This window comes from Gobio gobio (assembly GCF_949357685.1).
Source record: "Gobio gobio genome assembly, chromosome: 5".
Lineage (NCBI taxonomy): Eukaryota > Metazoa > Chordata > Actinopteri > Cypriniformes > Gobionidae > Gobio > Gobio gobio.
This window is the reverse complement of record NC_137101.1, coordinates 10,891,955-10,918,882: the sequence shown is the minus strand read 5'-3', so window position 1 is coordinate 10,918,882 and position 26,928 is coordinate 10,891,955. Positions and strand designations below refer to the sequence as shown.

The 26,928-nt window shown below is 38.2% G+C and overlaps 2 protein-coding genes and 1 long non-coding RNA gene across 11 annotated transcripts in view; all 3 read right to left on the bottom strand.

Annotated features, from left to right (window-relative positions):
• Nucleotides 1-94: 94 nt before the first annotated feature.
• LOC307126873 lies at nt 95-5,474 on the bottom strand. The gene is made up of 3 exons (XR_013816557.1): nt 4,642-5,474; nt 1,206-1,286; nt 95-1,005 (listed from the first exon to the last, which is right to left on the bottom strand). It is a non-coding gene; the product is annotated as an uncharacterized lncRNA (long non-coding RNA).
• A 195-nt stretch (nt 5,475-5,669) lies between these two features.
• On the bottom strand, nt 5,670-19,803 carry tnnt2e (troponin T2e, cardiac). 9 transcript variants are annotated; one of them, XM_079817672.1, is made up of 17 exons: nt 19,668-19,715; nt 18,024-18,074; nt 15,542-17,311; nt 15,272-15,292; nt 15,150-15,170; nt 14,754-14,771; nt 14,627-14,650; nt 13,999-14,025; nt 13,857-13,878; nt 13,698-13,755; nt 11,545-11,661; nt 11,331-11,408; nt 11,130-11,243; nt 10,842-10,954; nt 10,658-10,748; nt 8,146-8,183; nt 5,670-5,954 (listed from the first exon to the last, which is right to left on the bottom strand). In XM_079817672.1, exons 10-17 carry the CDS (start codon nt 13,749-13,751, stop codon nt 5,909-5,911), a joined length of 651 nt encoding a protein of 216 aa, XP_079673798.1. In that variant the 5' UTR covers nt 13,752-13,755; nt 13,857-13,878; nt 13,999-14,025; nt 14,627-14,650; nt 14,754-14,771; nt 15,150-15,170; nt 15,272-15,292; nt 15,542-17,311; nt 18,024-18,074; nt 19,668-19,715; the 3' UTR covers nt 5,670-5,908. The 9 variants fall into 9 exon arrangements, with proteins under 9 accessions (XP_079673798.1, XP_079673800.1, XP_079673801.1 ...); XM_079817669.1 differs by lacking the exons at nt 8,146-8,183; nt 19,668-19,715 and adding an exon at nt 8,422-8,462 and having other exon boundaries at nt 5,675-5,954; nt 18,024-18,051; XM_079817674.1 differs by lacking the exons at nt 14,754-14,771; nt 15,150-15,170; nt 15,272-15,292 and having other exon boundaries at nt 14,627-14,705; nt 15,818-15,838; nt 18,020-18,074; nt 19,668-19,803.
• Nucleotides 19,804-19,923: 120 nt separating this feature from the next.
• The window catches only part of cald1a (caldesmon 1a), a 65,788-nt gene continuing 58,783 nt past the window's right edge, over nt 19,924-26,928 (bottom strand). Inside the window, 2 exon segments of the mRNA XM_079817666.1 lie at nt 19,924-21,345; nt 23,480-23,516. Of these exon segments, the coding sequence (XP_079673792.1) occupies nt 21,332-21,345; nt 23,480-23,516 (51 nt within the window). The 3' untranslated portion in view covers nt 19,924-21,331.

The window sequence follows — 26,928 nt, the reverse complement described above, 5'->3', positions numbered from 1 at the left end:
ATAAAGCATTAAAAAAACAAATAACTTTTATGTTTATCAGACTCGATTTGCAGTGGTGTCATTCACACAAATCACCACAGGAGGGCAAACTTTTAGATCATCCGAGTTTTTGGCATATGTTTATTTAAAAAGATAGGACACAACGAAATGACACACAGATACTGATACAGTTGATACAAAGAATAGCTTAAATGTATTATAACGTATATTTAGTGTATATATCAGTTCTCATATTTTAATGTCAAACAGAGTAGCTCTGGTTTTCTCACAATTGAATAATAAATCTAAAGAAACACTTTGCAACATGTTGTGTGTGTTTATTTCTGGACAGAGTATCAATGAGTTCTCCATCAATGATGAGCATCTTTTACAGCTCAAACATACGTTAAGATGAACTTTAAAACTAAAACAACATCATTGCCTCACAGGCTCTGTGGCGCAGCGGATAGTTGTCTCACTTTCAAACCTGAAAGTCCTGGTTCAAATCCCACATTTGCCAAAGTTATTCCTCATTTAACACAAAGCTCTGGATAAAACCTGTTCAAACACTCCTCATCTCCACATTCTCAGTGGCTCAGGAGAGAAAGAGTTGGTCCTGAGTTCAAATCCCACTATTGCAGACTTTAAACTCTTCTCATTAGACAAGATGTCCTGAAAACCAGTCACTGTCACAAGATCCATGATGGGCGAGTGGATAAACACACACTCTCTGAAGACGAGGCTGTGATGAAGACACGGGTTCAAATCTCACTTTAACTGCTTTATTGGAAACTCTCAGGATAACAGTGAAGTATAAGTTCCTGCACATGTAGAGACAAGAGATCTGTGGCTCACAGGGATGAGCGCTGCCTCACGGGTTCAGAGGTTGCTGGTTCGATCCCAGCCAGATCTCCGCGATAAGAGTGACTGGTGTGTGTGTGTGGTATGAGTGGGGCGCCCAAACGAGGGGGATACCGGTGCGGTCTCCCCCCGGAGCTTCCGGGACAATCTCCAGCAGGGGTTATACTTTTGGACAGAAAGGAAAAAAAAATAAATTTAATTTATATAAAAATGTTCAACCGCCGTCCCTTCCCCACCCGTTTAGGTTCCCATCATTTGATTTATAAAGGGGTGACCCCTCAAAAAGAAAATGATGGGAACCTACATGTTCAGCAGTCAAACACACACACACACACACACACACACACACACATTATATACATTACCTGTCCATGAGCAGAAGGCCATCATTACAGCCGATGTCTGTCCACACGACTCTGAGCTCTGCTTCTGCTGGCACATTCCTTCTGCAAGGAAAGACAAAAACAAAAAAAGACATTACTCCATATTCTAAATCTAACAAATGAGAATGTGAAAGTTAGTCTAAAGACTCAGCAATATATTTTTCACAGTGTACACCTTTAGCCTTTCAATTTATATTCCATTTACATCTTTTAATACGTTTATTATACCTCAGTATCAATAATATTATTTTAATTCAAATAAAATGAAGATGAACCTTTCCCTCACAATAAACAAGAGTAATCCTAAAAGGCTGGTTTCCTGCTCATGGTTTTAGCTCTGCTCTGTTCTGGACTGTGTGTATATGATGGTTTTCATTAAAAGCAAAGCAACTCTACAAAACCACGAAGCAGCAGAACATCAGAGCTTTACTCCCAACTGATAGTAGGGAGGTTAAGCCCAAAAAATAGGCCTTTGACTTCAAGTCATGATGCAAAGGTCGCCTTTGGTATGGAAGTACCTTAGGGTCATACAAATAAATTTATCCTAAGACACATGTGAGATCACACTTTGTAAGTTCAGAAAAAGACCCAAATATATCATATTCATACGCCTATTCATTCTTTTTCTCACATGAATAGGGTAAAAAAATTTAACCTTTAGATATCACCATGAAAATTACTGAGTTGAGTACTTATATCAAGACAAACAAAAAATGTATTACAAGTCTTTTTTAAATTGTTTGTTAACATGGACAAACGGTGCATAATCTAATTACAGATGTGCTAATTTGCATAAATACCACAACAGATCTAAACATTGGGTACAGCGTTTTTTAAAACATTCAGAGATTCAGTCAGTCATTAATTCAACTGTCAACTCTCAACTGTCACTAAGCTGTCCCTCAGGTAAGAAAAATGTCCTTTTGTTTTTCCTACATGGATTATTCATTAATATACATTAATAAAACATACCTGGTGATCAACTACAATTTATTGGGAACATCTGGATGTGTGTTGAGCTGTTGTACGACTATTTTTGGTGAAACGATGTCAAGTTTAGGATTAGCGAATAGTTTCATTGGAAAGCTAACACGGCTAGAAGCAGCAAATAACTTGTTAGCTGTCTTAAGATATGGATTCATGGATTGTTGTAGTCATTACACTGCCATGTAGGCTATGTAATAGGGGTGTGCCATTTCATACTGTCCACGATAATACCGGTATACATTTTTACATGATAAAAAAGTGTCATATCGCGATATCAATGAAATAGCGACTCAATGGCGTATGGCGCATTTACATTCCGTAGCGCGCACAACAACAACACCTGTCAGAGCAGCATGTCAGCCTCCGATAACGACTTAGTACCTAAAAAGGGAGCTACTTGGTTACAAGAGGTCAGCCTCTTGACAACTGACTAAACATTGACAACTTAAGCTGCTATTGATGTTTGCAGCGCAATATTTGACCGGAAGGGTTACATTGACAGTTATTTTCGTCAGTTACGGCTCGTTAGATCTAGCATTCTGCCTTCTTTGAATCAGACACAGAGATAAAGTGCGTAAGATTACATTTATTTGAATTAATGGATTATAGCATTTATTTGAATTAATGAGAGAGAGAGAGAGAGAGAGAGAGAGAGAGAGAGAGAGAGAGAGAGAGAGAGAGAGATTCGTACCTGTGTGACTGTGTGTGTTCACTGTGTGCGTCTCTCTTAATGAAGATGTGGGTTTATTACTGAAAATAGTGATGTAACCCCATCGTTGCTGAGAAATATAATGTAGTGATCCTGTAACTTAGCTATTTTATTGCTAAAAGTCGCGGGGCGGCATTAATAACAAGTTTTTGTGCTCATGAATGTGCAGCGCGATCTCTGCTCTCTGAATGCGAGTGACGCGCACATGCGCGTGTGTGTGTGTGTGCGCTTCAATAGCCCCGTTTACATACACACTTTTATGTCATTCCGATTAAAATAATTCCGATTAAACGATTCTGTGGACAGTTTACACGAGACATTGTCTAAACCCATCTGGTGTTGCTGTAAGAAACACCTCAGAAAAATAAATTCTTCTGTCAGGCGCAGTTGAAGTAGAAAGTGCCTGGGACAAACGCTGTCAGATGAGATGGCGTAGCCAGGCTATGTCTGTGTCATTATTCCAACATTTATCTTCATAACTTGTTACAAAATAAAAAGTTTTACACTTCAGAAATATTAGTGTATCCTTATGAAAGCAGTGTTTATATGCAGCACTTTTATTCGGACTTTCAGACTTTTAAACCGATTACTGTGCTCCGTCTAAAGTAAACACACCTGAAATGAAAGCGCATTCAAATAGAACGAGGATTCATCTGACTTGGAACTACCTGTGCATTAAATGATTTTATTGCACACCTTCCAGCCAATAAGAATCAAAAATTCAGACAAACCATGGCATAAATTACATTAGTTATTGTTAAACTAAAATGTTATGTTATGGTTTTGTTTGCACTAATAAATGCTGTTGCCTACCAGCTGCAATAACCAATAAAACGTATTAACCGTATATTTTTTTTCTATATCGTCATAAATATCGTTATCGCAAATATTCTTGAAATATCGTGATATAATTTTGAGGCTATATCGCCCACCCCTACTATGTAATTCAAGTCATTAATCTCAAGTAAGGGATAATGTATAGAGAGGCGGTTGTTATAGCGAATAACAACCCCTTCAGGCTGATTCAAGACCCCTCCATGACTGACTGAATCTCTGAATGTTTTAAAAACGCTGTACCCAATGTTTAGATCTGTTGTGGTATTTATACAAATTAGCACATCTGTAATTAGATTATGCACCGTTTGTCCATGTTAACAAACAATTTAAAAAAGACTTGTAATACATTTTTTGTTTGTCTTGATATAAGTACTCAACTCAGTAATTTCCATGGTGATATCTAAAGGTTAAATTTTTTACCCTATTCATGTGAGAAAAAAGAATGAATAGGCGTATGAATAGGATATATTTGGGTCTTTTTCTGAACTTACAAAATGTGATCTCACTTGTGTCTTAGGATACATTTATTTGTATGGCCCTAAGGTACTTCCATACCAAAGGCGACCTTTGCATCATGACTTGAAGTCAAAAGTCACTTAACCTCCCTGCTATGATTCTAATAAATCAATCCAGTAGATTACATAAAGAAACACAACAGCAGGCACAAAAACCACGAGTCCTTACCATTCTACTTTATAATATGAATATCATATGTCGAATCAATGAAAGATTACACATTAAACGCAACAACTAACGATTCATTTGTTCTTCTGAAGGTCTGAGGGAGTTCAGCAGCATGTAAACAAAGCCTAAATGGCCTGACAGAGTTTAGCGCGAGATACTCATTTGACTAAATACATTATCTTTATGTGTAAAGTTACTTACCGGTGTGTGTCGGTTTATTTGCTGAAACAGGTACAGTTGTGTGTGATATTAATAGCTGTCATCTGCACTGCTGTAAGCGACAGCGACTGTCATCAAGCGTGAAGCGTCGTCAAGTATCCAAAGGTGTTACTCCGACAGTGAAACCCGCTCACGCCGCCTAGTGCAGCGGATGAATAACTGCACTTCAGTTTTGGTCATTCCGCTATCAGTATACTTATCCAAAGCTTGTGTTTTGGATAAGTTAATTTCTGGCCTTAAGTGTATCTGCATGAACCACAATAGTATGAAAATATGAACAGAAAACGATAGTATAGAAAAGTTCTGTTGTTGTTGTTGGTGGTTTTTTTTTTAAATAATGAGAAACACACGTTTTCCTGAAAATACAGCATCATGGGAAATGTTCTCCAGTTTTCCACCAACAGACTCAGTGAAGGGATCTTCCTCTGTGTCACTGATGAGGAGGTGTCCTCTGAGATCCTCAATGTGCCTCACCCATGTGGACAAAAAGTGTATTAATTATAAAAACAAAGGGCTGTCTAATGCTGCTCCTGTACCAATATAAACGCCCTCCTGTGGGTAACTGCATGAACAACATTTTGTTTTGTTTTTTACAACTAAAACTCGGTCCACAGGCAAGCCTTGCATTACATTATCTTGAAACTCCAAAATAAGTTATCTGACACACTAGCTACAGCTGCCAGGCTGGAGACCTTTTTGACATACCATAGCAATAATACATAGGCTAATCTATAATTTATTCATGTCATGCCTGTCATTTTCCATTATCAGGTGACCTGACAAAAAATAATCCTCTTTGTGTTCTTATTACTTATGTTTGTTTAATATCAAGGTCACTATTTCGCTTAAATTGGTTTATTATTAAGATCATATTGGCTCTGCACCTTTTCTCTCTGCACTGCTTGCAAATCACATTAATTTCTTTGGTGGGGTTTAGTAAATAAAACATGTCAAATAAACATTTCCTTTACAAATGGAAAATGTATAACTTACAAAACAGTCACCAGGATGCTTTGTGAACAATTTGACTTCTTTAATATTGCAGGGATAAAATGACATTGAATGAAATTTAGTGATAAATGCAGAATACTTGTGTGTCCAAAAACAAAATAACATATAAAATATGTCGCTTTACTATCTCTACAAGTGCAGTCAAACAGAACAGTTGCTTTATAATGACTAGAACTGCATATGTGAAGAAGGTGGCAAAGTCTTCCGGATCTCTGGGTTGTTTCAATTCGCTGCACGTTTACCTCAGCCTGCCGCCAACCTTGCCCTTGCCACGACCCTTGGCACTGCAAAGAGAAACCATAGTTATCAAACCATTTTATTTGGCTGCATATCAGATAATTGTTGATCCTTTCATCAATCCACTGATCTACTCAATCACTAACGTTATGCTACTCAGTGTGCTATGGAAATTATTTAAATGAGTTTGTGCATTTTATTTCTAATCGTAATGCTAAAGCATTTCAGTTTTGACTTGGAAATGAGCAAATTTCTCAATTACAGACCTGATCTCAGATCATAGACTATTTATCAGAGCATATCCTAATTAATATTCATAAGCTAAGGCTTAACTGTGTTGACAACACAACACAACCCCAATAGAAAACGTCAACATGGAATATTCACAAACTACTTTACTTCCAAAACATAAATGCATGACCTATTTCAGATTAAAAATATATATATTTAGCAAGAAAAAATGAAAGGTGAGACTTTTTGTTAAAATTGGGAATTTGTTCCCAGCTATTTCACGAGCTAAAGCTTAAAGTCGCCATGAAACGGAAGTTGCAATAGTCTTTTTTCCCCTATTGTGATGTATATTTGAGCAAAATGGTTTCTCGAACTAAAACATAATGTAAGGCGGGACTTGATTTTGTCTTCTGGGAATTGATTGGACGGTTGTGGTTTGCTAATGTGCACGGATGAATAATTTATACTGCAATATTCCATAAAAAACAAACAAAAAAGAATTGTCCATTTAGATTTTTATGGTGACTTTAATTGTGTTGTGACAACACAACAACCACCACCCAAAAAGGATTCCTGTCCCCACAACCTCATGCTTTCCAATACAGTTTATGTATTAGCTTTAGCAAAATTCAGCACTTCGGAATGAAAATCGTATTTCAGTGATACTGCAATGGCTAGACTGAGCTTGATTCTGACAACAAACAATTGATGAAAACTGAGACGACATTAAGAATAGAAATGTGACTGCTTTAGGGCCGGTTCACACAGAACACGCTTTAGCTGTTAAGTGCGCAAGGTCTAGAGCTGTGCTTTTTAAAAAGTGGATTTTATTTAACTCGAGTGCCACGGTTTTAGAATGCTGTGTAATGTGAGAGACACAACGGTTAAACATGTTTATGTAGCACATGTTTACTATGGAAAAGTAGTACAGTGAAATAGGAAAAAGGGTTCTGTGTGAACCGCCCCTTACAGGTAACAGCTGAAAAAAATTAAAAAGACAGTTAAGAAAATAGCAGTTTGCAAAACGTTCGCAGACACGTTTCATACACATGCAAGGAAAAGTGCCACTCAGTCGCATGCAGTCCATGTTGCAGTCTAGTTTTGTCCTAATGTGTTTCTTACCCTCTTGTTCAGCCTACAGATTCCGTCTCCACAGGCAAAATAATCATTTTGAACTTACCGTTCCATTAGAGTCACTCTCATATATGCCCAATCAATATATTTAATGTCTTCCCTAAAGTCAACATTTACAATAATTCATATTTATCTGCATATAATACGAGTGTACTTATAGACAGATTCATGTACTGTATGTGTTGGCGAGGACAGTAAAGTACGAACGGAAGGAGCCACTTAAACTGGTCATATTAGGATTGAGTGGAAAGATCCTAAACACTTCCCCGTTTGACATTGGGATTGAGCTGAACCTCATGCTCCAAGCTCGCTCCTGTCAAGATCGGACGGTTTCATTGGGCCTGGGATCTGAAAGAAGCGGGATCTGTTGAGCAGACCAAACCCAAAACTGCTTTGTCTTGGTCAGCTTAAAGGGATAGTTTACCCAACAATTAAAATTCTCTCATCATCTCATGCCATGACTTCCTTTCTTCAAATAACAAAAACTGAATATATTTTTTTAGAAAAAAAAAAAAACACTTCTGTGAGTCCATATAATGCCATTGAATGGGTGCCGCTTGGAAAAATCACAGTGATAGTGATGGTAATTCATACGACCCCAGTGGATGAATCAATGTCTTTTGAAGCCAAACGATAGGTGTGTGTAAGAAAAATACTCATATTTTAAACCAAAAAGAGTATTTTTCTTTGACACACCTATCGTTTGGCTTCAGAAAACATTTTGTTATGGCATGAGGGTGAGTAAATGATGAGATAATTAAAATTTGGGGTGTATACTATTCCTTTAACAGCATCACATCCTCTGTTTCCTTCCTCTGAGCCAGACCTCATTGAAACCAGGGGAAAGTGACCAGTGTGGCTCAGGGTACTTACCTCTGGTGGTCTTTGACTCTAGCCAGTAGCTGAGTGATCTGTAAGGGACACATACGGAAGCCTTGCTAAGCACAAAAGACAATATTAAAAGAACCAGCTGACGGGGGGAAAACCTGTGGATTCGCAGACGTCCGCTGCCTGATTGCAGCCGCAAGCACATCACCTGCCTTCACCGGCTGACCGAGAGCCCAGACCCGACACAAATCTGACCGACAACAGTTACTGACAACAGGCTACACAACAGTGAGGTGGCCGCCCTCACAGCCAGTTACTTACAACTTCTGTTGTTCATTGATTCGGGTCTGGAGAACATTCATCTGGAAGCAAGTCACAGTTTTAGACATGGAGGCCTGTTTATCACAGCGCCAAAGTGGAAGCTACTTTACCGGCTAAGTCTTTTAGGCCCTGCTTACATCTGTTATTAAGAAGCGTTTTGGTCGATCGGATCACAAGTAGACGAGACATTCACATTACACCTGGTGTTTTAATCCGTCTCTTTTGTCCACTTTCAACCACTTCTGTCCTGATTTCATAGATGATGGTCTATGGGCGGGTAAATGTATGGATTTTTTCAGATCTTTCGATCTAATGAATGGAATAAGCTCATGCAATTTACATGTGAACGCACACGGAGACAATAATACAAAAATAAAAACATACAGAGTTCTGCTCTGATAGCAGCAAGACCACGGCGAAGGCTGTGAGTGTGTGTTAGAAATCAGGAATGTTGAGAGCATTGAGCTTGGTACGTTTTTTAATCTTTTAACAAAGTGTAAATCCCATCTGGCTAGCGCGCGTCCCATAATGTTTATGCATTAGGTCAGTAGACAGTCTTTTGTGGCTGTTTCGAACGCATTCCACCACATGAGTGTCTACACCAGGGGTCTCAAACTCGCGGGCCACTTGCGGCCCGCAGGATGATATTTTGTGGCCCCCTTCTTGACATCAAAGTTTAGTGTTAGTGTGGCCCGCACGTTGCTCTGAAAAGCACATTTTTACTGAGTCGTTGCGTGTGCAGCGCTTGTCGCGCTTGCCACGCTTGCTGCCTCCTTTGTGTGTGTGTGTGTGAGAGAGAGAGAGAGAGAGAGAGAGAGAGAGAGAGAGAGAGAGAGAGAGAGAGAGTTGGCTCGCCCCTCCCTCATGCAGTATAATTGGTTGACACCGCGTGATTGACAGGAACAGACGAACGAAGCTGATCAGACAGTCGAAACGAATGTGGTCTAACAGCGCTTGTCAATGTCAAAATGATTGAGATGGGCAATCAAATCAAAGTAGGCGGGGTTTACATTCTCTTTTGGCTCGTGCACACTGCACACACAGTCTTAACACAAAGACGGGCGTGTCAATCCATCACTTAATGCCGTTGCTGAGAGAGACTATTCTTTCCGGTGAAATCACAAAACAAAATGCAAATGGACACATGGTCTTATTATACAATCATTGATGAACATCTTTGATTTTAATGAAGAAAAACTATATGAGGGCGGATTAGAACCCGGAATCTTTGACACGACAAATTCTACCACCAGACCACTAGAGAAGTCAAAAGATTTTTGCGGATCTATGTATTTATTCACTCACTCACACAAAGACTATCGGGACGAATAATATTAATTCAAATATTGTTTACAAATAGTCCCAAAAAGATTATTTCCCAACTAGAATTAGACCTAGAATTTCACTCACTGTTCTGTTGAATCTGGTTACGGTCTAATCTGGTCTAAATACGTTTTCGACTACCTCTGGAAGTGGTCAAAAGTGGACAAGCTCAAAATGTTTTAGAACCGGTTTACACCTGTAGTTAGCATTGTCCACTTGTGGTCGGATTGACAAAAACACTTCTTAATACCAGGCCTTAAAGTCAACATGAAATATTCAACCATTTTACTTCTGTAATGTGAATATATGACAGATTTAACAAGAAAAAATGCAAGCTGAGACATGATTTAATTTATTGGGAATTTGTTGTATTGGGAAGTGATTTCTATATACTTACAAGAAAATTTGTAGAAACAATTTAAACTCAGAAGTTGCTAGTAAATTTCACAATTAATTACAAAGAGCTAATAACACGTTAAATTAAACATGACATTTTATTTAAAAGTAGTATATTCTTGTAAAATGAACTACAGTATTTTTTTTATTTATTTAAAACGTTGAAACTTTTTAGAGTGTATGACAGGGGTTTAATGTAATTTTTGGAGGGATAACCAATTGTTAACAATGATGCCAATTAAGTTTAAAAAGTTGTTTTCAGGTTGACTTTAAGTGATTTAGGTTAAGTCAAACTAAAAATCTTTTAATAATATTTTATAATCTACTTTCTGTAGACTTGTGCTTAAAATATTTCAACAATAACAGCCGATACCAACATAAATAAAGAAACAATTAAGGCAATATGGCAAAATAAATTGTTATCAACATGTTTGCAATATACAAATCCCATATTGACCGTGTAATTTTACAAACATTCATGCTTTTTATGTTGTTGTGTGATTACGTCAACACTTACGTCATATTTCTGCCTCTTCAGTTTCTCGCCGAGGTCGAACTTCTCGGCCTCCAGCTGCATCATCCACTGCCAGAGCTCACTGGCCTTCTCTCTGTGAGAACCAATCAGAAGCTTCGTCAGTGGCCGTTCACACAACACCGGCTGAGTTCGAACTGTGATGAGATCATGTTCAGCGGAGACTTACTTCAGTTTATCTTCAGACAGATGATCGATGGTGAGTGCCTTCCTCCTATCCGCCAGGATCTTCTTCTTCTTCTCTCTCTCCGTCTGTTTCTTCGCCCCTTTGCGGCCCTCACCCTGCGAGACATAAATTATGGCTTTTGATTCAGATAGAGAGAGGGAAGCAGATTCTTCCTGTGGGGTCTTATTTTGACATGCACATTATCCTAGGTTTACTACATCTAGGTTACCCTTTTCCATGCAGTTTATGGGTCAGAATATTGTAGTTTCCTAGATATCTCTTAATTCAAACCTTCTGTTGGATTCCTCCGTACTGGTGCGTCATGTTGGTAAGAGCTTTCTTCTTCTTGGCATCTTCATCTTGTTTCTTCCTCTGTTCCTCTAGCTCTCTTCTCTCCTTTTCTTCCTGTTGAGAGATTCGATGGAAAGAGTTTCACTCGGCGTCAAGGAGTTAAACAGCTGCTTCCTATTGGCTGAAGGGAGGGTCACTCACTGCCAGACGGGCTTGTCTCTCCTTCTCCTTATCTGCACGGACTCTCTGCTGCTCTGCTCTCTCTGTGCGACGCTTCTCCTGCACACAGCACCAGACAGACACAACACTGTCAATCACAAGTAAAGACTGAATGTTATTTCGCATTTAAAGCTGTGTAATACAATTCTGAAACCCTTCTGGATTAGACAGTTCTTCCAGATTATGCAGGACCTACGATTCTGTTGACCAGAGCGATCAGATCCTCTTCATCCTTCTTCCTCTGGATAAAATGAGCCTCAATAAGAGACTGAAGCTCAGATAAATCCTTCTCCTGACGCTTCCTGTGGATGTCCTGTGGATGTTACACACACACACACATAAAAATAATATTCACAATAACATACGTTAAGTGTACTTATTTCGCAAATTATGGATGACCGGTGGATCACCCATGCAGCTACAAAATATGTTCTAAGAATGTTTTGCTAACAATCCCATTTCTCTAAACATTTAAAAAAAAAAAATCTTTCCATTTTTTATCATTTAAAAAATATTATGGAAACGTTACATTTCAGAAAAAAGATCCATAAATGATGTTTAACCATTTAAACTCTGCAGACCCGGTACAGGGTCCGGAATGACATTCATGTACTTTCAATTTTAAATGTCTGTGGAGGAGCTCTGACCTACTTTCTAGAGATATGCATCACTTTGGCATTTGTTTTACACAAAGTAACTTATTTACACTAAATTACTCTGGTACCATTTCCGTCTGGATTTGGCCTACCCAAATTGAAAAGCTTCCTACACCCACATACAGTGGTCTAAATTCAAAATTCATTTTACAGGAAACCCTTTGAAGTTGCATAAACCACTGCTAAAAGTGACAAACATGTAAGTATATGTTGTCTGAGCTGTAATAACCCCACCAAAAAATAGATGCTTTTTGATTTTTTTGGTTATAAATTCATTTTTGAAAGTGTGTAAATCAGGCCCTGTGTGCTCTTGCACCCTGCAGACAGTTGTGGCTGTTTCCACTAAATTCCAGAAAATACTGGAAAAAATTAATCTGAACGGAGGAATATGACCTTTTTTTATGCAGTTACCATCTGCCCAATCCCCCCCATCCCCGTCTTTTTTTTACAGAAAACCCTGAAAGTACCTAAAACACTCCTGAAAGTGATAAATATTATAGTATATGTTGTGTTTTATATAAAAAACGGACAAACAAAATAGGCGTTAGGCATTTTAGATTTTTTTGGTTATACATTCATTTTTGAAAGTGAATATCTCAGGCCCAGTGTGCTCTAGCACCCTGCAGAAAGTTTTGCATATGTCAGCAAACACTGGAAAAAATAATTCAATGACACTGGGATATTGCATTTATACCACTGTATATTGGTATTTGGGGGGTATGGCGGCTCCTCCCTTCAGATCCATTTGTATAAATCTTGCATAAAACACGATACAGACAAAATTATTGTTTTCACTATTTTCTGGAATCTAGTTCAAACAGCCCAAACTGTCTGCAGGGTGCTAGAGCACACAGGGCCTAAGTTACACACTTCCAAAACGGAATTTATAAAAGAAAATTCAAAAAGTGTCTCTTTTTTGGGGGTGGGGGGTTTTTACAGCTTAGACAACATTTCCTTTTAGCAATGGTTTATGAAACTTCAATGGGTTTCCTGTTAAATGACACCAACATTTTGAATTTAGACCACTGTATGTGGGTATGGGAAGCTTTTCACTTTGGGTAAGCCAAATCCACGCGGAAATCCCAAAAAGGGTCCCAGAACTTAATAGGTTAATGACCAGATAACTTTAGCGAACATTCTGGCGTTAATAGAATGTTTGTTCAAAGTTCAGAGAATGTTCCCTATTAGCTGGGCATCAACGTAGAGTATTAAACAGACCACAACACACTTTGTTCAATTTGCACCCTCCATTTGAAAAATAGTTTTCAAACTTTAATTTACAATTTTTTTTATATTTCTTCTAAATTGCCTAAATTGTCTCTTCATTTTCAGTTACTGTATCCAACAATAGGCTCAAATGGATCCTTAATTTCCAGCATGATGAATGGAATTAATATATATCTATTTTTAATATTAACTAGGCCTAGTTGATCTGACTGCCAGAACTTAACACTAGACTGAAAATGGAAAATAGTGGTTTAAATTTCAGACATTGTAATTCTATAATTCTATACATTTACATAATAAAAATCAAATGAAATGTCATGGACAATATAGCATACTGAAAAGAATGTGTATCATTCCTAATGTGCAAAATTCAATGTAGTAAGCAAGATGCTATAATATTCCATTCCAAACACTTTGAAGTGAATACAGGAAGTGATGTAATTCAAATTTAAACCATGTTACTCACATCAAAGTCCACCTTATCTCCTTCAGGAATCTTTGGAGCAGTGATGTTGGGCATGAATCTGTAAAATAAGTGTTACTCATGAGGACTGACGCTGTGCATTCTTCACGTATAAATTAATGCAGATAAACACAGTAAGAAAGATGTCAATATAGGACGTACTTCGGCTTTGGTTTTGTCTCATCTGGGGATAAAATATATAAAAAAACATAATCACTGACTAATAATATGCCACAAATATTTCACATGTCTACCTAAGAGGGAATCAATCAAACCGAATGTGTGTGATTTTAGGAGCAGTTACCTGCAGCCTCCTCCTCTACAGGGGCTTCTGTTAGATGAAGATAGATAAAGAAAATGTTTTGCATTAAGACTAATAGCATAGACACATTTTTTTAAGTTGTTAGGAAAAATTGCCAGAACCAAAGAAATGTTTTGATTTTGAAACAAATACCCGGCTGAATGTGACGACCCAATGTTCTGACAGTCACAATCATCACACATGCGATTTAAATTAGCTGATATATTGCATCATGACATACGAACCTTACAAATAAACACCGTTTTGTCCTCCAGCCTTCACAATGAGATGTCATGCCATTGTAATCATGGTAAACATTTGATTCAGATCACTCTTAAATCTTCACATTTTGAATCAGTTAACAAGAAAATGAGCTGCCCATCATGAAGACATGATTTTGGCTTTTCTCATAGTTGATCAGTAATATTTACATGTAACAAACTGATGGCACTGGCCACCCAGTGCTGCTCACATCCTTAAGGTTGAACAGATCATGTTACACACTAAACAACCCGTCAATCCTTTGCCATCCACATATTACAAAATGAGACTGAACGTCTTGGAAACTCTTGCTGAATGTTTTGTTCATAATCTACATTCTATGAATGAATGTAAAGCTGAAGAGCTTTACCTTCTGGTTCAGGTTCTGGCTCCTCTGTTCAGATATGAGATAAGTTATAAGTGGTTAAAGATTTACAGACACTTGTACACTATAAGGTATAAATAACCTCAATATTCTTAATAAGTGAAATAATTACCTTCTACTTCCGGAGGCTCTAATATAAGAACAGCAAATCAGTTAGTTTATAAAGACTAGTTTGAGAAATTATAAACATACCATAACATAACATACTAAGATCTGTCATTCAGGAACAGATATTCAAAACAGTTTATTTTTTGGGGGGATAAAAATCCAATTTCAGTTTATGGCAAGAGATTTTCTTTGCATCTGAACTGTTCAACTTGTGTTGCCTGAATGCAGGTCTTGGTTTAAATGGTGAGTACTAAAACATTAAGGAATTTTCTATCATGCACATGGATATATGTGTGTTGATCCAGTGGTTTTAAGATAGCTGACTATAGTAACTTTGATGTTATTTAAAAATCATAAAACATTCATAATTATTTTAACAATCAAATGAGGGAATGATTACCTTCCACCTCAGGGGCTGGTTCTAATATGAAAATATAACGTGAAATATGAAATATTACCTTGCACTGGTGATGGCAAATGTACAGAAAATCACCAGAAAATAATGTCAGATCGATGCATTACCTTCCTCTGTTGGAGGCGCCACTATTGAAGAGAAATGATTATTATGGATAGACTACCATAATGAGTGTAATGCAATGCGTTTTCAATATTTCATGCATGTTTATTTGTATGAAGATATGCAAGCTTTTGTTTTCCAATGTATTAAAAGGTGAATTTACACCTGAAGTGCAATATTATATCACTAAATCAATAAAAAGGTGAATGATTTAACAATTAACAATTAAATAATGGGTGCATAAATGAATGAATGAATATGTTTTAAAAATTTACCTTCCACTTCAAGAGGAGTGATAGAACAAATGAATGCAAGAGGGAAGAAATAATAATTACATAGAGGAATTAATATGTAAATGATGAATTAACTGTGAGAATAAACTGAAATATCTGCATGCGTCGTGAAAGAGTCTGCAGCATGAAACTGACCGTTCTAATGCTTTTAAACCACATATGTTGTATTAATATTATCTAAATCTAAAATTGAAGTTAATTTTAAAATGTACACCCATGCAGGAAAAGCAACACAACACACAGTGAACAAGGTTTTACCTTCCTCTTCGGCTTCCTCCACTACAGTGTGAACATAATAACGATTAGTAGCAAATACATTCTGAAGCGTACGAGGAATCTTTGATCAGTCTTTGCATAATCAAGATGCTGAATCAAGTTAACAGCTCATCGATAACCTTTGTCAGAACATTGAGATCCACCCAACAGCTTGTAAAGTTCATGTTCCACCAATGCAGTATCTGATGCAATTTGCGTGTGAGCATGGACCAAATGATACATTAAATGAATTTAACATGATTTTTTACATGATCATTTTAACAATGTCATAAATCAACTCAGGCTCATCGGAAAAACGTGCCATAGTAATACGTTATTGTCGAAAGCATTGATCATTTTTAGCGCCACTCACAGAACATTTCATTTTTTAAATGCCGCAATACGTACAACAACCAACGTAATGGAACATTGTCAGTGTCACGTTAATCGGTTTCAGATAATGCACTTTTAGCGCCACTCACTGGATATTTCACATTTAGGGCCCTATTTTAACGATGTGAGCGCATGGCGCAGGTGCACTTATGGGGTGTCCAAATCCACTTTTGCAAGTTTAACGACGGGAAAAAAACAGTTGGCGCGCCAGGCTAGTCCTAAAGAGTTGTAATGTGTCTGGGGTGTGTTTTGGGCGTAACGTGCAATAAACCAACCAGAGTCTCATCTCCCATTCCCTTTAAAAGCCAGTTGTGCTTTCACCATGGTGGATTCACTATATTTACATGGCGGAATTTGCAAGCGGAAAGACCGAATGCTTCTTCAGAGTCCCTGTGTATGTAATAAACAGAGTGTACGCGCGTTTTTTATTACTAATGTGCCCTTTAAATAACACAAATAAATACTGCGCTATTGACTTTAGACCAGGTTTCAGTTTGTCAATGAAGCACTCCATTTTAGTTTCCTCAAAATAGCAACGCGCCAACAATGTGGCTGAACACGCATGGTTTTCAGACCAGCACGCCCATGGGTGAACAAATGGACGCATTTGCTGTTTAAACAACGTGGTGCAGGACGTGAAAATGATAACTGTGTCTGGCTGAAACTAGAAAAAAACACTTGCGTCACCTTCAAGAAGCAATGTATTATCATTTCGCAGAAATGTAGCCAGAGGTAGGCTACGTTTTTCCAATGAGCCATAATAGGCCTACTTGCAGACAAAAGCATTAGCCTTACATTCACAGACCGTTATGGACAGCACACAAGAGACGAATGGGGGGGACTGACATCTGAGACAATAGGAAATGGACATGGGCAGGACACACTTGCACATAGGCCTACTGATATTAGTTGCAGCCTTGAGTAACCCAATTCCACAGGACATGTAGCCGAGGACAAAAGCGATTCTTGTGCATTGTCTAATATAGAACATGCACACAAGCGGACAGCACGCAAAACTTCCTCTGGACCAGCCTCCATTTCCATGAAGACATAATTATTAATAGTGCATGAATAGGTACTCATCTCAAAACTGGCTTACCTTCCCTATTACATACACACAGGGTGAAAAGAGAAAAAGAAAGGGAAAAGGATGTACAGTTGACTTTAAGTTGGGTAATGAATTAAAAATGACGATAGACATGAAAAATGTATGTTGTGTTTGTAATAGGCTAATATTCACTGTTTCTGCAGTATACAGTATGTGCTTGGCAACTGCAATTTCTTTTACTTATGCAAAACAACTGACTAATCACCACTTGCATGTAATGTAATGTTGTCATGTGGTAATAATATCACACTTCAGTAGCGGCTAAAAGTGATATTTGTTTTTAATGAGCCTACAAGTTTGATTAAACCATCAAATATACATACTTTTTAAAATATGAGGAAAGAACAAAACACTAAAATTGGTTACATTATTTGGCAAAAGTGTTTTATTTTACTACACTGTAAAAAAAAATTAAATGGAAAATGTTTGGTAATTTTCTGCCAGTACATTTACGGAAATTTCCGTTAACCCTTTAAACACAAACTAATGCAATGTGTATTTCAAAATACAGGTAAAACACCTGTAAAAAAACAATATGGAAAATTCCTTCATATTTATACAGACTTTTTTTACCGTGTATGCTAAAAAAAGGCTGGACATCACTTTTGGCCACTACTGCTGTTTCAATTACTATTTTAGTATTATACTTTGGAGGTATTCGGTGTTCTGAATATGAATATGGTTAAAAAGTAATGACGTTATACATACTGCACTTCCTCCTCCACCATATCCTCTGTGTCAGCCATGACTAGTTGATTCCTAATAAAGTAAATACGTTTAAGTCATGCATGTCAAATGAGTTCAATTAAATTCCACTTTTTTTTTTACTAACAGCAGAACAGTCTTGACATGGTCTACAAATCATCTTTAAAATTCTTCTACAAGTGACCCTGACCCCAGAGACAAACATTATGTTCAACATTGTTGGACCATATTTCATATTCACTTCGTGTTTAACAAGCATTGAAACGTGTGTGTCCACCAGGAAATAAATCACCACACAATAAACATGCGATGAATGAGTGAGGCTATTTTTGGCCAGTAATAAACTATGCGGTTTCGGAACAGGTGCTCCACACTTTTACAGACAATGAACTTGGCTGGTCTCATCAAGGCCTGCCGCTCATTCTCTGTGTAAATCAAGAGTGCATGTGTCCTTGTCATCTATTTTTGAAGCACATTGTTTGTGCAGGACATTGTTCCACAACACATACTGACGTTAAAGACCCTTCTAGTTTTTTTAATGCACCGCATTCTGATTATGTACACTGGCCCCAAAGGGTATATATGAAATATCAAAGTTGAAAGGTTCTGTTAAAGTACATTCTAAAGGTGCTTTATTGGCATTGATGGTTCCACGAAGAACCTTCAACATCCATGGAACCTTTCCATTCAACAAAGGTTTCTTTATGAAGTCGGAAGAAGAAGATTCATTCGATTATTAAAAAGTTCTTTGAAATATTCACTGAAAGGTTCTTCTTTGGCTCTTCATTGCTGCTCATTAAGAGTGTACTGTTGATTTTCTTGAAAGTAATACAGCACAAGCACACTTGTCAAGCAAAACATATCACAAAATGAAGTACGTTGAGGTTAAAAAAAACCCCCAGATGTGTTAACATGTTGAAAGTTAATGTGATGATGAATAACACCTGTGTAAACTTGAAGAGAACCATTTATTTCTGCTTAAGCAACCTCTAACACCACTTGGTTTGATTTTTGCTTTTATTGCCGTGAAATCCATGCATATTAAGTGTGTCTAAAGTGTCCAGATCTTACTGTAGCTCCTCAGGTTCACAGGTCTGTGGGTTATTCAATTGTCTTCAGACTATCTTGTCTGAGGTTAGTCGAACTAATGGCTCTTCACAGAGATCATCTTGGATCAAGGTTTATTTTACATTGCATCCTTGTGATAATGAGAGCGTGACAGAAGCAGCCAGAGGCCTGAGTGCAGCGTCTCTGACCAAATCCACCAAGTCTTTGTAGCAGATTAACTGTCTCACTTTGGAGTTACTTGAATTTTACATTAATAAGAGAGGGCCAGACGTACTCCACCCGAACGGCTGGAATATCACAGGATGACGGTGGCAGGAATGTTGCCATTGATAGTCAGTATTAAGCAGCATTAAGGGAAAAACCCAAAGCATGCAAACCACCAGTCCCTCTGGCGAACAAGACAAGCATTGCATTGATGATTGAGGAATGAAGAGGGTGATCCTCAGGCCCGAGTTCACACATTAAGGACAACTTTGCAGAACCAATATAATCCGTTAGGCATGCAATTGTTTGAATAGATTTTAGTTACCAATGAACTATGTCATTTCGGATCCAATAAGAAAATCTGAAGCCTCTTACCTGAGATCTCACCAAGAAGAGAAAGAGAGAGAAATGGGGTCTTATCTCGTGGGCCCGGGCAGCAGACAGTTTCAAACTAACCCAAAGCTCACCTAATACAGACCTGCCAGATCATGTGACCACACTGCTTGGCACTGATTGGCTGATGGAAGTGAGCCTATTGTTAGAGGGAGCGGAGCATGACAGTTAAGAGATATATGGCTTTAGCGGAGCAATCTGGTGGAGTATTGAGAAGCACACTATCACAGGTGTTTTTCATTGGTCTCTTTATTGTGGTCACTGAGACAATGATACAATGTTGCTCTGTATGGAACTATTGGCTACAAATGGTCATATTTGTAACAAGGTAATTGCATTTAAAGGTGGTGCGACTTGCATAGTGTTACTCTGAAACAATACATAGGTGTTTACAAATATGAAACAAATAGTAAAAAACTTGATTGTCAAAAAATACAAGCAGAATACAGGAACTTTGAACATTTAGAGACATTAGCATTAAGCTACAGCGGCAGAACTGGATATTCTTTGACAAAAGACGTCAGAAATGAAGTTACTAATGCTCTGCCAACTAGAGCTGAACACATCCATGTTGCAATTTAGTATGAATCCATTGCAGCACAGAAAAAAGACACTCAAAGAATGAAACACTTATAAACATGAATTGACTTTGACTATATCCTTGTCCTTGCTGAAATCAGGATGTGTTTTTGGATTAACCAAGGTCTTGCATTATATGCAAAAATTGTGAAATGTACTGATCAAATATGTAATTTAAGCCCCAAAAAGTGCATGTTCCGTTTCTTTCGAGTTCTCTTGTTTTAACCAATACCGATTATTCCACATGACACATAGTGATTAACACTTACAGGAAGATGGTCACAAACAACTTCAGACCAGTGTTTCCAAGAGTACAAAAAAGCCAAAGATACTGTAATAATGATAACGGTTGGACTATAATGGACTTCTGCTGAATTAAAAATTGCTTTGATATAAAATAATATTGAGAGCAAAAGCAAAGACCATTTTGTATCAAGCGGTAAAATATATAGTTAATTACAAAAACTTACACTATGTGCTAACATATATTATTAAGACAATTTTTTTTTTAAAAGTGTCGTTACGACAAAAAGTACAAAATACAGCTACTCTACTGGTGCTCTGGAACTGGCGAACATGTACGAAATGCAAGGTGAAGCTTTGCTTTAGTTATAAATTAACAGGTGAGAAGGGTAACTAACATGTTTAAAATTGTTCGTGATTTGACAAAAGACAATTCGGAATGCTGCTCCTCGTCCTCCTATCCAAGGAATCTTGTAATATTTTGAGCTGGCTGCTTTTACATAATTGTTAAATAATCTTAACAAATGAAAGTCGGATCGCTCGTTTCCACAGCCTAGATTTCAGTTTAGCAGAAGGTACATGCAACTGCGTTTATGTTATGATGGTGCAAGATGGTGGCCTGTGAATACAGTGATAAAATATATATATATCGATTTTTTTTATTTTTTACTTTTCTCTCTTTTATACTGTGTCTACAAACATAGATCTTCCTGGCAGTATAAAATGCTTGTTTTTTTGTTGTTTTTTTTTTGGTATTAATAAAAGTTTGAAAAAGAAATGTTGTGCATTATCTTGGTCCCTGCCTCTCTGGCGTCTTTGAAAGGTTAATGGCCCGTTCCTGTAAAGAGACAAAAGAGAAAAGTCATAAAATTGCAAGAAAATAAATTTGATGACACACACTTTCATTCAAATTTGTACTCGTTAGTTTGGGGTCAGTACGTTTTTTGATTTGTTTAAATAAATTAAGACTTTTATTCAGCAAGGATGCATTAAATTGAACAAAAGACATTAACATTTATGCATTTGGCAGACGCTTTTATCCAAAGCGACATTGCATTCAAGTTACACATTTTACATTTTGTCAGTTCTTGCTTTCCCTGGGAATCGAACCCATGACCTTGGCATTGCTAGCGTAACACTCTATTGTTTGAGCTAAACAGGAAAGCCATAATACTTATAATATAGTATAATATTTCTACTTTAAATAAATACTGTTCTTTTGAACTTTCCATTCACCACTGAAAAAAAACTGTGCCTTAAAAAAATAAGTATCATGGTTTACACAAAAATGTAAGCATATTTCAACAAGAAATGTTTCTTAAGCAGCAAATCGGCATATTAGAAGGATTAGGAGGAAAAAACATTTCAAAATATATTAAATAGAAAATCGTTATTTTAAAGTGTAATACTTTTCCCACAATATTTCAGTTTTTGATCAAATAAATGCAGCCTTGTTGTAATTCATATAGAAACCTTGAAATAATTAGATTTCTAGCATGTGACATTTGACAGATAAAATTACATTTATAAAATGATTATTGTCCAAAAACATGTTTAAACATTGATTGTTGCCTGTTCTTTATGGGATCTAGGTCACTTTTTTGCCCCTTAGAAGACAACAGAGGAGTTAAATAAATGGTGCGTGCTTGTTACGTTTTTCATTCAGCCGAGAATATAGGACAATTCAAAATCAATTGAATACTTAGCTGTGTGTATTTGTAACATACACCCTTTCTCTTGTGCTCCAGAGCTAAATATAGTTCAAAGAATCTCTTAAATGCAAATCCGTCCAAGTGTTTGACCATTTTTAAGTGGTTGGAAGGACTTAAGTATTCAAGACATATCCATACAGTATGCGAGTGTGCTAATCTGCCGCCCCATGCAGTAAATGTGACAAACATGCAGCTTTAGCCCTGCTGGCACTGACAGATGCCTAGAATCCACAGCGTGATATTGAGACGAGCAGGCCGTCGTGGGGGACGGCGGTTCAGGGCAGGCTAACGCAAAGACCTGTCGCCCATTACCCAAAAAATGGCTGGCATGCCCGAAGGCCACCGTGTCCTCTTATAGAGGAACAAATGGCCGGCATTCAAAATAGAAAACAATGCCAAAGAGGCATTTTAAAACACTGCAGCCAGTGAATGACGTGCCTGCAGCTATGGTTTATCATTGGAAGGGCTTCCTGGCAGAGGGATTGTGGGTGTTGTGCAATATGGAGAGACCTGTCCTTCACAGTAGGACATCATTTTGACCTCATGTTGGCTTGGGTGTATAGGCAAAAGAAACAATTATATTGCAAATACACACTAACACCGTGTGCTAATAACCAAGCAAGCTTTTAGATTTTTTTTTGTTATCTAAACCCTAAAAGCAAAATCTCTTTTAAGTAAATCCAAAACGTTTTTCAATCTAGCCACAACCGTGACAATAGTATATCTTGACGATCGCTTGGTTTCACATTTCTGGGGTTTCGTCACGGTTATATCGTCATAGTGGGGAAAACTTGTATAGTGTTGAATGGTAGCTACAACAAATATAATTGTTGTGTTTCCATTTGCTCCAGTACCAAAATAAATTTTTAAAAAAGAATGTCAAATTTGCTGTCACTTCCTCAGACTTTTTAAAAACACTGACAGAGCAGCCTTAACTAGTTTTCTGTCATTTAATGTTGTGGTAGAGAACACAAAGTATAGTGTTATAAATGAAATAATAAAAAACATCGCTAGATTTCTGGTGTTAATAACTGTGAAAACAAAAAAGGGTCAATTTCGGTGCCATAGCACTTGGTAGCCCCGCCCATTGTGTAGTCTTATTGGTCCAAAACTTTGCTCTTCATAGATGTGTGTGCTGTAATCACAGGCAATTGATGTGTCACATCACGCAGCAGTTACGAGTTGACAAATTGCTTTTTGTTGGAAATTGGAAAAGGGACACGGTTTTACACAAATACAATTTATCTTCTTGTCACTTACCATTGGTGACGGATTTGGTCTCTCCTCTGCTTGCGACCTGGGTGAGGTATAAATCCAAAAGAAAGATGGAAAAAGAGAGAAAGAGAGAAAAAGACAGAATAAGATTAACATAAATATGAGCTAATGTGCCAATCAGTGTGGCAGAGTCCTTCCCAGCCCATCCGTCTGGTATTCCACTTATGCCTTCACATTTCATTTTACATTTCCTTTTTAACAGTTTTTTTTTGTGCCGATGTGCTCCAAAAAGTCATCAGTGAAAGCACTTGTGGCTGACAAGCTGCGTGTACAATGACAGGAACATGCTTAGCATGGTTTCATTCAGCACTCTTTTTCCAGATTCACATACAAGTGAAACCCTCATTCTTTCCACTCCTGACCAAACAGCACTGCTGGTTTTGGTAACATCAGTGCGGTTATGACCACAGATTTCCCTTCATTAGGCTTTTTACGTCACCATTTACCAGTCCTTTAAGCAGCCCGGGCCAAAACTGCAATCTGTGGCTAACCGCGGCCTTGGCCTGATCTTGACGCCTCACTGACAGTCCAGCAGTAGATTCTATTGTGCCCGTTCCAAAGATAGAGCCACCCGCTCTGAATGACTACCATTATTATCTGTTTGATCTGTGGGTATAAAAATATGAAGGCCAGCGCTCGTGGGAATGCCTTTTCAGGTTCAGACGATGGGATAGATCTGGAATTGGTTTCTATTCGTGATGTGAATAAACCGCCATGTTTGGTCAACTGCATCCCAGTCATGCCAGCATTAAAATAGATCTCACAATAGGCAGAGTCCTTTGTAAAGGGGTGATGGGTGTTAAACCCATGTGTGAGGGAAAAGAAGAGCGAATGAAAGAGAGAGGGAAGGTGAAAATGATCCTTCACTAAGCTCCGCCCTAATTACCATCCACCATATTATCAGACAAGCTTTTCTTTTTTAATGTTTGTATATTTGTAAATGAAATTTTAGATGTTTTTATGTTTTAAATTTACTTTTTTTTTTTTTTTATTGTGACCTACATCCACTCCAAGGTAAATCAATGTTAATTCATTTACATATTGATTCAAATCATTGTAGATGTAATCGTGACTGAGTTCACAGTCCCATGGTGAGTATGTTGTAGAGACATTATCCCTTGACATCAAAAGATGCTTTTGTCTTTTCAGTTTACAGTCATAGGCATTTATCTAGATTCTATTTCGCAGTCTTGTAAATCACATTACTGCATAGCTTCATTTCTTTAAGTTTTGCCCTTGCAAAACCTTCTACCATGATTATAGGGTGTTGTGGATGTCTGTCAGGATGTCGCTATTACCCCTTTTCCACCAGAATGAACCGGGTGCTAGTTCAGGGCCAATGCTAGTGCCAGTTCGGAGTTGGTTCTACTGACGAGCCTTCTAAGAACCGGTTTGCCTTTCCACGTGCTAGATAGCCACCACAGAGCCAGTCTTACTTCACTGTATATGTCTCATCTTTCTCAGCAACGCTAGCGAGGCAGCGGGAAACACAAACACACCAGTGCCCGGTTGCATAAAGCACCTTAAGTTTTTCCCTCAAGTATGATACTTAAGGGGCGATTTCCCCTTACCTAAGAGAATAACTTAAGGGTGTTGCATAAAATCTCTTAAACGGTTCTCTTAGGTAAGGGAAACATTTAAGTGTTTCATGACAGCGATCCTGGATTCACGTTATAAAAGTCTTGTTGCCATAGATACGCAAAACACCAAATGTGAATAGAGCGTCAAATTCGCGTCTAGTTTGACGCTTGAACTTTGAATGCATTCGCGCGTCCAAAGTGAGATGGACACGCGTAAAAAGCAAGCGTTTGAAGTTAAATTGAGGCACGCCGTTTTGCGCTTTTCATAGTGGTTGTGTGCGGCCGCAAAATTGAAATATACTACTGTTATTGTGTCACGAAATGTAGTTTTAAGAGTTGTTCAGTCGAGAATGTTGTTGTTTAAAGCTCAAATCTGTGGTTTATTTGTAAAGATAGCGCCCATTTAAAAATGTTGTGAGATCCCGGCGATCACCGGGAGCTCGTGCTCATGTAACCCGCCTGGAACAGCCTAGTCCTCCTGACTTTTGCCGCTGGTAAACGAGAAATGTTTAAATTCACAATCTATAGCTCGGTTCTATTATAAGAAACATATAAGACATTAATGACTTGTTATAACGTCAAACGACTTCTTTAATTATGTGAGTTTTTCTTCATCTCATTCAGAAATGTACGTATGACTGCAAGTGTTGAGTGTCACAGTGGTTGCAATGTGTGACGGTCAAATCGGTATTCTTGCCACAATTTTTCATCACTAAGATGGTCCAATGGGTTCTCCCTATCCCTAAAAATGTCATGCCATGTCGTCTTATTTTTGTCCGCCTTACTCTTAAGGTTACGATTTCCAAACCTTAAGTTATACTTAGGGAAATGACCGTTAAGGGGTTTTATGCAACACAACGCTTTTTAAGGGATTACTTAAGTGAAATTCTAAGTGTTTATGACGTTTCACTTAAAGAAACCCTTAAGTAACACTCAAGGGTTTTTTTCTGCAAAACCCTTAGATTTAAGGGAAACATAAGGGCGAACTTAAGGGAAGATTACACTTGAGGTGCTTTATGCAACCGGCTTTACGATCCTACATTGGCATCAAAACACAGCGAATCCAATGCATTCGTGCAGCTCGCCTTAAATTGTATAGACGGAGATAATAATCGAGCAGCTATTAGCTCCATTAGCTGCTATTTCAAAAATGGTGGTCACAAGTTTGTGTTCATCTTGTTGGTCATGGCAACCCTGCCCCCAGCCCCAGTTCAATTCGCACTGCAGTAAACTCGCGCACCACCGCTTACAATGCCGGTCTCCTAACGGGGGATATGAGGGAGTACAAAGCTTCATGTTACGCTCTCCGGCGCGCCGTTAAAGCCGCAAAACTCCGCTATAAAGACCGAGTGGAATCTCATTTCCAACTCAACGACTCCCGGCGGATGTGGCAGGGACTGAGAACCATCTGTGCTTTTGGAAGTAAATCCTCTGCAGAGGTGAGAGCTGATCCGTTGCTGGTGAACGAGTTAAACTCTTTCTACGCTCGCTTTGATGGTAATCGCGGCAGCGCGACTCCGGCGAGTGACGCGTCAGAGAGAGTCCCTCAGAGCAGCAACGGTCACGTGATCTCTGTCTCGGAGGACGAGGTTCGGAGGGCACTCAAACGTGTGGATGTCAGGAAAGCTGCTGGGCCGGATGGTATTTCAGGTCGTGTTCTGCGGTCCTGTGCTGATCAGCTCGCAGGGCTCTTTACATCCATATTCAACGAGTCCCTTGCTACATCTGTTGTCCCCACCTCCTTCAAACGATCCTCCATCATCCCTGTACCTAAGATCAGTAAACCCTCTTGCCTAAATGACTATCGTCCAGTGGCTCTCACATCTTTAGTCATGAAGGTCTTTGAGAGACTCA